This window comes from Crinia signifera, chromosome 7, assembly GCF_055691185.1.
Source record: "Crinia signifera chromosome 7, ASM5569118v1, whole genome shotgun sequence".
Classification (NCBI taxonomy): domain Eukaryota; kingdom Metazoa; phylum Chordata; class Amphibia; order Anura; family Myobatrachidae; genus Crinia; species Crinia signifera.
Window position 1 is genome coordinate 9,197,234 of NC_139223.1, and position 12,056 is coordinate 9,209,289.

The 12,056-nt window shown below is 44.3% G+C and overlaps 2 protein-coding genes across 2 annotated transcripts in view; both read right to left on the bottom strand.

The window, feature by feature from the left end:
• Positions 1-965: 965 nt before the first annotated feature.
• LOC146021354 (uncharacterized) overlaps positions 966-12,056 on the bottom strand; it is a 31,762-nt gene continuing 20,671 nt past the window's right edge. The window contains exon 4 of the mRNA XM_083155144.1: positions 966-1,563. Within this exon, the coding sequence (XP_083011270.1) occupies positions 1,196-1,563 (368 nt within the window). The 3' untranslated portion in view covers positions 966-1,195. The remainder of the gene's footprint in view (positions 1,564-12,056) is intronic.
• On the bottom strand, positions 6,557-8,468 carry LOC146021353 (uncharacterized). The gene is made up of 3 exons (XM_083155143.1): positions 7,972-8,468; positions 7,409-7,477; positions 6,557-7,117 (listed from the first exon to the last, which is right to left on the bottom strand). The coding sequence occupies exons 1-3, from the start codon at positions 8,438-8,440 to the stop codon at positions 6,564-6,566; spliced, it is 1,092 nt and encodes a 363-aa protein (XP_083011269.1). The 5' UTR covers positions 8,441-8,468; the 3' UTR covers positions 6,557-6,563.

Sequence of the window (12,056 nt, forward strand, 5' to 3'; positions counted from 1 at the left end):
GTAAATATGCAGCCTTTCTTATACCCGTTTTAATTGGATATGGTTTCTCATTGGTTTGTTCACATTTCTCCAGTTGTATTTTAATTAGTACCAGCGTCAACTATACTTGATTCACATCCAATCAACATAATACATTTCTTAAAGTCAGTGGGCAGTGGCAGGCAGCAGCATGTCAGTGTGTCTAGCGGGTGCTGGCGCCCACATAGACCCCACTGTGGCTTGCTTCCCCAAGCGGCAGCCGGGGCTGCCTTACAGTAGTTACACCGCTGGGAGTGGGTACAATACATATAAATGAAGATGATAAAAATTCTGCTTGTACTGTATCCAAGTCTAACATGGGCCAATATGTTACAAGCAAACAGCTGTGTACAATGTAATGGTCAGTATTATGATTTTATGTGTTTGCATCTATAGAAATCATTTTGAGTTGGTTGCAGAGACATCATTCCCAGAATCCCACATTGTTTAATATCCAAACAGGAGTAAGCGGGGGGCATGTCAGGACACCCATCTGTAACAAGCATCTTGAAGAGGACAATCAGAGGTTAATGTATGGGTGAGGATGTGCCCTTATTGCTGATGTCATCAGGAGCTTCAGCGTGTGGTAGGCATCAACAGGACACGAAGCAGATGACATGACACGTGTCACCTAACTTGGCTCCCCATTGACCAACAAGAAACGCCCAATGAAATTGCAGGGATTTGCATGCAAATTGATTCTTCCTCTGTGTGGTAATTACTCCCCTGGATGCAAAGAGAAAATATCGAGCAATCGAGTTCACCTACGTATCAGGCCCAATACATCTGCCCCGCTGCAGCGCAACATGGTTTACCAAGGTGCGGAGTTACTTGTTTTATTTTCTTTGACCTACAATATATTTTTTTCTAGTTATGAAGAGACAAATGGAGGTCAGTGAGTAATTATTTCTTCCATCGACATGTAATAATAATCAGTCCAACCAAACTGATATTAATTCCTTTATTGAGAAATATTGGTACAGAAAGTGGAGATTGTGAAATGATAGCCCAATAAGATGAAACCCGCTTGTAGTGATATTTCCCATTTAGTAACATCATTCATTTATTACCAGTTATTTATATAGCGCACACATATTCCGCATCGCTTACAGACAATGTTTGGCCATTCACATCAGTCCCTGCCCCAGTGGAGCTTACAGTCATTATTCCCTATCAGTTAGGACCACGGCCAAAACCACCAAAATCTCTTTCTACTATTCGCCTCTTCCTCACACCTCTCCCACTCCCTTCTCTCTTCCTCCTGCTTCTTATCAGCCTCATGTATACATGTCAGCAGGAATATCTTCCGCTGCAGTCGCTCTTCCCGCGGGTTCCTTGTCTGTTCCATACGGAATTTTACTTGTTCTACAGCAACATCAATGAACATCAGGAAGTCTGTGGTTCTTCTCAGTGTTTTTATACTGTTCTCCTGGGTGTAATTCTCCACGGATATCACTGTCTCAGCCCCTAGAAGCCTGAACTGCTTCTTCATCTTCATGTAATCTCCGCTGGATCTTTTGGTGAGGACAATGATGGGGGCAACTCCTGGAGAAGAGATACATGTTACAGAGTCTCCATAAATAATCATGAACTATAAATCCCTAAAAGGGTGTCATTAAATGTTTTTACTGTGATTCTGAAGAGAGTAACCAGATATGTGATGTTGGGGGTTATCCAATTGCCAGCAAACATTGATTTTAGGTACAGTAACTTCTTTGAGGGGGAAGGAGGGAGGGGCTATCCTATTAGCCTTAATAAGGTGTGTATATATATATATATATATATATATATATATAGTCGGTGGAGTCGGCCCGGCACTCTCCCTCTGGGGCAACTGCCCGGGTGCCTTCTGGAACTGAAGGATAGTGATGCAAAAGGAGACAGCAGCGGCACTCAAACGGGAACTTTTCAAACGTGTTTATCACAGCATAAAACGGACCTTATGCTGGGGTCCGTTTTATGCTGTGATAAACACGTTTGAAAAGTTCCCGTTTAAATGCCGGTGCTGTCTCCTTTTGCATCACTATATATATATATATATATATATATATATATATATATATATATATATATTCTGCAGATGGGCGGCACTCCTGAGGGCCAGATGTACTCATTTTGAAAATTGATAAAATGGAGAGTGAGAAACCACCAGCCAATCAGCTGCCATGTCACAGGCTGTGTTTGAAAAAGTATTAGCTGATTTGTTGGTGTTTTATAACTCTCCATTTTATCACTTTTAAAGGCTTAGTACATCTGGCCCAGAGAGAGAGATTGTGTAAAGGAATCATTATAAAAGAGCAAATACTGTACATATATCACATGAGATTCACAAGAACAAGCAACCAATTACCCATCGTTAATGATACTGTACATATTTAGTTAATGATACATATATTATGGATATCTTTTTAATACTAATGCTGCTCTTATATCCTATTCGCCCCATTGACGGTGCCCTTTTCCCTGATACCTGCTATTATGGGATATGACGCTTCATCTGTCACAGGCACACAAAGTATTATCCCCAATAAGCTGCCACCAGGACCTGCGATAACACCTGGGATCTGCGACTTAGTCCCAATCCTATATGTTTTTGTCGGATCAAGAGTCCATTTTTGGGTGATAAAAATGGGTGTTAATTGGATACCATGATAATGATCATCATCATCAATCCCAATATCTGGTCATTTTTTTCAGCCAAAACTGTATTAAGACCAATAGCATTGCCCCCATAGATGCATATTGTGGTATTATCTGGTGCATTGGTATCGGGTGGTTTGGCCATTTGCAGTCTACCAGGCTTCACTGGTGGGATTCAGCCCATTCTTAGGCATGGATTAGTAAATTTGCTGGTTTATAGTCAGGGGCATCAGGGGCCCATGTGCAGCCTCATCTGCCAGGCCCCCTCCTCTATCCTGGGATCAGCACCTGCAGCAGTAGGGTCTGAGCGCTGTACTGCACATGCATAAACCTCTGCTGTGCTGTGGAGTCTGAGCATTACAGGGCTCAGCGCTGGGAGCATTAGGGTCTGAGCGCTGTACTGCACATGCATGAACCTCTGCTCTGCTTTGGAGTCTGAGCATTACAGGGCTCGGCGCTGGGAGCAGTAGGATCTGAGCACTGTTCTGCACATGCATGAACCTCAGCTACACTGTGGAGTCTGAGCATTACAGGGCTTGGTGCCAGGAGAAGTAGGGTCTGAGCGCTGTACTGCACATGCATGAACCTCTGCTGTGCTGTGGAGTCTGAGCATTACAGGGTCAGCGCTGGGAGCAGTAGGGTCTGAGCGCTGTACTGCACATGCATGAACCTCAGCTACACTGTGGAGTCTAAGCATTACAGGGCTTGGTGCCAGGAGAAGTAGGGTCTGAGCACTGTACTGCACATGCATGAACCTCTGCTGTGCTGTGGAGTCTGAGCATTACAGGGATCGGCGCTGGGAGCAGTAGGGTCTGAGCACTGTACTGCACATGCATGAACCTCAGCTACACTGTGGAGTCTGAGCATTACAGGGCTTGGTGCCAGGAGAAGTAGGGTCTGAGCACTGTACTGCACATGCATGAACCTCTGCTGTGCTGTGGAGTCTGAGCATTACAGGGATCGGCGCTGGGAGCAGTAGGGTCTGAGCGCTGTACTGCACATGCATGAACCTCAGCTACACTGTGGAGTCTGAGCATTACAGAGCTCGGTGCCGGGAGCAGTATGGTCTGAGCACTGTACTGCACCTTACAAAACAATGAGATATATCAGTGCTGGAGGTCTCCTGGGGATATGATGCCGCAATTCTTTATGCTGGATGCACGTAATTACAATTGCTTCATCCCTCTCCTGCAGTGAACTCCGTGCAGAAACTCACATATAGTTTCTGAATGATGTGGATACTCTTGGTTATTCAGAAAACATGCAGCTCACAATGTAAAAAGGCAGAACTTACATTAAAGTTCAGCCCCGCATGCACTAAAAGGTTTCTTTATCCACTGCTAGACACGTAACCAGACAGCTGTAAGGTGAATCAAATCAGACACTTACATTAAATTACATTCTCGCGTTCCTCAAAAGGTTTCTATGATATGCCAGAGAGACTGTTCCTCCTTCACAAAGGATTTATTGACACAGCAAATCACAGCAAACAAAGATTAAGGGTGACATTCTATGGGAAGAGATTTGTGTTTTTTGGCGTTAATTAGTAAACAAAATGGAGATATCGCATTTTTCTGTCAAATCGCCTATTTAATAGGATGCGCTAAGGGACTGAAATCGCATATTATGTGCGTTAACGCATGCGGACCAAAAGTGCGAGATAAATTCGCATTTATATAGCATCCAGATGTTTTCGTACAGAAAAGTATACAAATCGCTTATTTAATGCAATGCGTTTTCTCAAATCGCACTTTTTAGGTGTCTAATAATCGCACTTATTTCAGACCAGGTTCTGTTTGGCGATTTTACCCAGAACTCATTTTGGTCAAGTGCACACATGGTTAATTTCAGCACAGGTGCCCTCATTTTCACGCAGAAACACCCCTACATAAACCCCAACATCATTAAGGACACCTGTGAGGGTTTGAGACATGGAGATTTTGCAGAGTGGTTTGGAGTTGCTTATCTGTGATGTGGCCCATTTGGAGGAGCTGCGCAGGAGGGAGGAAGCTGCGCGCCAGATCCAGGTAGCCCCCTGACTACTGCGTACCCCACGTATGTATCGTGCTCGGCTGTACCTGGACTCCCTCTCAGATCAACAGGTTGTGGGGATGTTTAGGCTGAACCGCATTAACCTGTTGGACTTATATGAGCAGGTGAGAGATGATTTGGACCCTTTTGGGGGAGGCAACTATGCAGTGTCTGGGCTGCACAAATTAATGTGTGCCCTCTACTATTTGGCCACAGGCTCCACTCAGTCTGTGACCTCATGGTCCTTGGGGGTATCACAGCCCACTTTCTCTAAGCATTTTACTCAAGTGTTACTTGCTTTAAAGAAGTTGTGGCGGACATACATCAGATTCCTCAGTTCTGAGTTGGAGTGGCAGGACCACAAGTTGGCTTTCTATAGACTCTCAGCATTCCCTCACGTGCTGGGAGCTATAGACTGCACACACATTGGGATTCGGGCACCGCACGTGCGGGGCCACGTCTACGTCAATAGGCGTGGGCGGCACTCCCTGAACGTGCAGGTTGTATCCAATGCTCACCTGAAAATCCTGAGTGTTGTTGCAGGCTTTCCTGGGAACTGCCATGACGCCTATATTCTGAGACACTCAGCCCTCTGGAACCGATTTACTGACCACCAAATGCCAGAGGGCTGGCTACTAGGTAAGTACCTTTTTCATATTACCCTGTCTGTCCTTATTTGTAGCTGCTCTAATGTGTGTGTTTCCTGTTTGACAAGCATATTGTTATTCTTACAGTGTGTCCTGTTTCAAAGAAACACATACCTTACCATATAAGGCAATCACTTCCTATCTGTGTTTTAGGTGACTCAGGATATGGGTGTGTTTCCTAGCTCATGACACCTTTGCGCTCCCCAGAGGGCCCTGCACAGCACCGGTATAATAAAGCCCACATTGCAACCCGCAATGTGGTGGAGCGCACATCTGGCGTTTTGAAGAGTCGATTCCGGTGTTTGGACAGGTCATCGGGTACGCTGCTTTACCACCCTGCCAAAGTAGTGATGATCATCCAGGCTTGCTGCATGTTGCACAACATAGCCCTGTCCCAACCTGCCTATGTGGAGGAGGAACATGCAGCAGTCGTGCAGGAAGCCCAACCTACCACACCTCGGGTAGTGAGGGGTACGCAGAGGGGAAATCTGGTGCGCACACACATCATCAGCCGTTACTTTACTGGTAAGCACATGTGTCCTGTACTGCAAAATGTACCTGTGCTGTAAGTGTACTCATAAACAAATTATTGACCAATACCATCTGTTTCCACCCACATTTAGCCTAATACACAGAACCCAACGGATGCAGCTGGTGGTGCTGACCTATCCCTTGCTGGTATCAAGCTTGTAAGTACATTTGATACATGTATGAATTACATTTGCTGTAAAACATGGCTCACTGGTGTTGTGGAACTACACGTGCCAGCATGCCCTGACACACTATAACCATTACAGTCCAAACCATGAGTGTCAGAGCTTGCTGGAATATGTAGTTCCACAACCTTTGACGGGCCAGGAGTTACCCCACACTACTTTAGAGCAATCCCATTGTCATATACCATTACAATATGTCATAATTCACACAATAATTGTTTTAAAAATAATACACAGACACAATGGTATGCGGTTAGACATTTTTACTGCAGTCTACTATGTCAGAAGCAATCTGCATTTTTGCAAGTGAAACATAAAAACTGTCGTGGGATGTAACAAGATGTATTGCATATTACAAAACTATCAAACATATGAGCTATCTTCTCCCAGCATCAGGCAACCCTATACCACTTCTAGAACCTGCACCCAGCCCACCACGGGTCCTAATACTCCGACGGGGTGGGGAAGTGGGGGAGCCACTTATTGGGGTGCTAGATACACTGCTGAGGGTTTATGCTGCGCCACCTCCGACATTGGCTTCCAGCTGCTGTAGTTGGGCCTGCATACCTATTAAGGCATTGGTCTGCGCTGTGCATGATTGGCTTAGTGCAGCTATACTTTGCGCAAGGCTGCCAATATGGCTATTCTGTATCCTTACAGCAGAAGTTAGATCTGCAAAACGGGTGTCAATACTATTAGCAATGCGCACATGAGTGCCTACACCTACCCGTACACTACGTGCAATTTTTCGTAATTGAAGAAACGTGTCACGCATGTACCCCTGGATGTTACCTATTTGCAGGCTTTGGGAGGCCATGAATTCTATTTGTTTGTCCTTGAAATTGACCAAGGAGTTAGCTACTTGGGAAGCAGAAGCTGCTGTATGGGGTGTGTTTGTGGGTGGGGGTGGGTTGGGAGACACCCCACTTGGGGGAAGATCACTCTGTGATGAGGTCTGTATTTCTTCCTCTGCCGCAAAGGTCTCCACCGGTTCAAGAATGATGTCCATTTCGTCCAACACCATCATTGAAGAATCGGTTTGGTCTGTCCCTAGTTGTATAGTACCTGTGGATGCAGATGAAGAGGCAAGTACTGATGCATATATAGGCCAGACTCTCTTCTGTACTGTTTTAGAAAGGGCTTGAGATGCTGGACGCACATACCTAGGGGTGTTATGTACTTACCCATGTACCCCGATACAGCATGTAACATTGACATTAATAATAAGTCACATGCCTAGCTCAGATTACAATTATTACTGTTGCAATGTAGCCGCAGGAGATGAATGTAGTGTAAGTGTGATGTGACATGGGTGTGTGTACTGTATGTGTAATGGCGTGTTTTTTGTTCATTTACCTGCTTCCACAGATTCTGCAGCAACGGGCCTTCTTTTCTTGGATGCCGCAGCACTTCGGGATGGACAATCTGTGCAAGGAAAGATGGGCAGCCATTATGGACCTTGCAATGGATAAGCATTTTCAGCAAACATGCATTCAAATGACAATAATGGACAATACTTCCTTTGGATAAGGACTACATTATTTATTCACCACCTTTTTTTTTTTCCCAAGATTATTTTGTTAGATTATTATTAAACTATTGTACACATGACAACTATTGGATAATCTGTGGTATGTAGGCATGGCAGCTAAACCACCAGTACACCTCTGTGTTTTTGGCCACATACATGTTAGGCTGCTAGAAAGAATGTTACAGTGTTGATCAATATGAGCAGTTGTGGAACTACAAGGCCCAGCATTATGAGCAATTTGAAAGTAGGAGCAGGCAATTTCTTGTGCATGACCTTGCTGGGCTATGTAGTTCCACAGCAGCACTTTATTTAGCATAACAATTCAAGTGAAGAATACAGTTAGAAAACATTGGCATGTATGTTTAAGATTGCATGTGGTCACACTTACCAGCTCTGGATGGCGTTTGCGGCCTATCGGTATCCGCCACGTGCATGCCAGGCAGGACCTCAGGGGGTATGATGCACTTCAACTTCACCTCATACGATGTGTAGCACACAGTGGTGGGGCTTCCTCCGCCAGTCTTGGTGGCCTCCTCCAACTCCATGGCCATTTTACTTTTCAGCTGCCTTTTGATGTCATTGAATCTCTTCTTGACATTTCTGACCAGGCGCTTGTGCTGACTTACAGCATTCACCGCCTGGGTGATGTCCTTCCACATAGCCCTTTTGCGCTGTGCAGTGGTCTTGTGGTGACTTTTCCCCAGTAACCGGTCAAACACTGGCATGATAGTCCGGACAAGTGCAGCATTTTCCTCATAGGAGAATCGGACCTTTCGGCCACTTTTTGTGCGGCCAGCTTCTACCTCCTCCTCGTCCTCCTCATTTTCTACTCCAGCCATGTACCCCTCCTCCTCCATGCCAGTGTCTTCCTCCTCCTCACCTCCATCTTCCTCCACCTCTGACATGTGGCCCTCCTACAGCTGCTGTGGGGTATGGTCAAGGTCTTGGCTATAGGATGGGGATGCCAGCGGATCCTCCACCTCCTCCTGCTGGGGCTGGACGGCCAGGGCCTGGTCTGGGGCTGGCCTTGCTGTGGCCATGCTGCCTGCCACACTGCTGGCTCTCCCACTTGGCTGGCTGCTGCCACTGCTCCCTCTGCCACTGCTCCCTCTGCCACTGCTCCCTCTGCCACTGGTTCCTCTGCCACTCCTCACTCTGCCACTGCTCCCTCTGCCACTCCTCACTCTGCCACCAACACCTCTTCCTCTACTCACACTGCCACTGCTCCTCTCCATGCTCCTTACTTCCTATCAAAGAGTGAAATGGCGCCAATGCCCCTTTATATAGGGGGTGTGATGCATGATGGAGGGGACAGAGGTGGGCCAATAGGTTGGGGGGTTCTTAGTCATGCGGAGACAGTTTTGTAAATCGCACTCCGGTTGGTCCAAAACTCGCACATGACCGGCGGAAGAAATCACACTTTTTTGTGACTTAAATTCGCACCACTTCGCCGCAAATCGCACCACTTCGCACTTTTCAGCCTCCAAAGCGCATCCCATTAAATATGCAAATTATTACAAAAAAATGCGATTTCAAAAAGGGCGAATAGCGGCGATGTGGTGCGCTAAAAAAACATGCGCATTTATCACAAACCATAGAATGTCACCCTAAAGTTTTAAAAGTTCAATAGCCGGGAGCCGGAGCGTGCCGCTGACGGGGATCAGGTGAGTTGTGCTGCAGACACAAACGAACCGTCCTCTCGCTGCTTTGCGGTTCTATAACAGCCAGGTCCCGGCAGAGTAGCTTCTTTTTCAATCGACGCGTTTCTGGTGCCGACTGCACCCTTTTTCAAGATACGCCACTTTCCTCTGTAGAAGATCTTTAAAGGATCACCGTGCTGTCACGTGATCATGTTTCCTCCAATAGTATTGCACCTAACCCGGCTTTAATTACCACCTAGTATTTAATTTGACTAAGTGGCAGCAGCAATTGAAACATTTTTAAAACATTTTTAAAAATACATAAATTAATGTGCATAGTATTAAAAACATTAATATAAATATACAAAAATGGTATTTATACCAAAAATACATATATGACAACCATAATAAAATATATATAACGTTACACATATTAAATAAGGTGCTCAAGTGATAAAAGCCGGGTATTGGGGAGCAAACAGAGAAAAAGAGATGTTAAAAGATATATATGTACAAAAATAGTGCAAATAGCAGCATAGTTTAGACATGTTTAATGTTGACATATTCTATATGAACCACTTATATTCATAATCAACATTGAGTCCATGTGGAATCAGAGTTTGCAAGGAGAAAATGGTTTTCATTTCCAATAGGGCTAGTCTTTTATCAAGATCATTTATCCTCCAATTGGGTTTGCAAACACCGATCCCACTAAAACTTTTAAGGCCACCAATTTTACAGTTGTGGTGGGTTTTGAAGTGCATGGACACATTGTGCAGTTCATATCCATTTTTTACATTCCTCACATGTTCGGCAAGACGCTCTTTGAGCATCCTGCTCGTCCTGCCAACATATTGCCGTCCACATTTGCACTCCAAAAGGTATATAACGCTTTAAGTTGCACAAGTGATAAAATCCCTGATTGGGTACACTTTAGATGTCACATTAGATCTGTACTCTGTAATTTTACTGTCTGTCTTGCATGCCTTACACATGGCACAGAAGCTACACCTATAAAAGCCCTTTGACAGTACTCTAGTGGCCATTCTGTTCACAGGTTGAGCACTCTTTACCAGCATATTTTGTAAATTCTGTGCCCGCCGGTAGGTAAACTTAGGACCAATGTACTTCCTAAGACCTGGATCCCTGGTGAGTACAGACCAATGCTTTTTTATCAGTTTTTCCAACTGTTTGTGTTGGCTTGTGAATATAGTGATAAATCTGATCTCTCCATATTCACCATTAACTTTTTTGGAGTTCACCTTTAAGATATCTGATCTTATTAGATTTTTACTCTTTTCTCTAGATTTCTGTACATTGTTCAGTTGGTAACCCTTTTGAATAAAATGATTCTCCATCAAGTTCGCTTGACTTTTAAATACTTTTATATCTGTGCAATTTCGACGGAGCCTTTGGAATTGGCTATTTGGAATGCTTTTAATCCAATTTGCATGATGGTTACTGTCATGATCAATATAAGCATTGCAGTCCGTCGGTTTAGTGTAGTTTTTAGTGAAAACTTTGTTTTCTTCTACATAAACTGTCAAGTCAAGGAAGTTGATGGAGGACATACTTTGTACAAATGTTAACTATATATGCAAATCATTGTTGTTTAGGTGTTGGCAAAACTGATCAAGTGACTGGTTGTCTCCGCTCCACACAAACATAATATCGTCTATGTAGCGAATCCATAGCACCAAGCTGGCACCCCAGTCATGGCCCGACCAAACCTGCAGGTCTTTCCAGTGGGCCATGAACAGGTTGGCATAACTGGGTGCCAACTTGGTGCCCATCGCTGTGCCAGCCACTTGCAAATAAAAATCACCCTCATACCAAAAGTAATTGTTATTCAAAATAAAGGCTATACCCTCTAAAATGAATTCCCTCTAAAATGACTTGACGTCGGCTGTGACCAGTTGGTATCCCTTTTGCCAGTCTAGCCTCGCCAAGTCATTGATAACCGAAATGGTATCCCGAGTGTATGATCGGGTGTTTTTAATCAACGGTTGGAGTTTAGTATTTGAAAGTTAAGCGAACTTGATGGAGAATCAGTTTATTCAAAAGGGTTACCAACTGAACAATGTACAGAAATCTAGAGAAAAGAGTAAAAATCTAATAAGATCAGATATCTTAAAGGTGAACTCCAAAAAAGTTAATGGTGAATATGGAGAGATCAGATTTATCACTAAATTCACAAGCCAACACAAACCGTTGGAAAAACTGATAAAAAAGCATTGGTCTGTACTCACCAGGGATCCAGGTCTTAGGAAGTACATTGGTCCTAAGTTTACCTACCGGCGGGCACAGAATTTACAAAATATGCTGGTAAAGAGTGCTCAACCTGTGAACAGAATGGCCACTAGAGTACTGTCAAAGGGCTTTTATAGGTGTAGCTTCTGTGCCATGTGTAAGGCATGCAAGACAGACAGTAAAATTACAGAGTACAGATCTAATGTGACATCTAAAGTGTACCCAATCAGGGATTTTATCACTTGTGCAACTTAAAGCGTTATATACCTTTTGGAGTGCAAATGTGGACGGCAATATGTTGGCAGGACGAGCAGGATGCTCAAAGAGCGTCTTGCCGAACATGTGAGGAATGTAAAAAATGGATATGAACTGCACAATGTGTCCATGCACTTCAAAACCCACCACAACTGTAAAATTGGTGGCCTTAAAAGTTTTAGTGGGATCGGTGTTTGCAAACCCAATTGGAGGATAAATGATCTTGATAAAAGACTAGCCCTATTGGAAATGAAAACCATTTTCTCCTTGCAAACTCTGATTCCACATGGACTCAATGTTGATTATGAATATAAGTGGTTCATATAGA

Coding starts and splice junctions, on each gene's coding strand:
- LOC146021353 (XM_083155143.1), bottom strand. CDS start 8,440: ATGGAGGAGGAGGGGTACATGGCTGGAGTAGAAAATGAGGAGGACGAG. Junction 7,478..7,971: donor GCAAACGCCATCCAGAGCTG/GTAAGTGTGACC, acceptor TTCCTTGCACAG/ATTGTCCATCCCGAAGTGCT. Junction 7,118..7,408: donor TGCAGAATCTGTGGAAGCAG/GTAAATGAACAA, acceptor CTGCATCCACAG/GTACTATACAACTAGGGACA.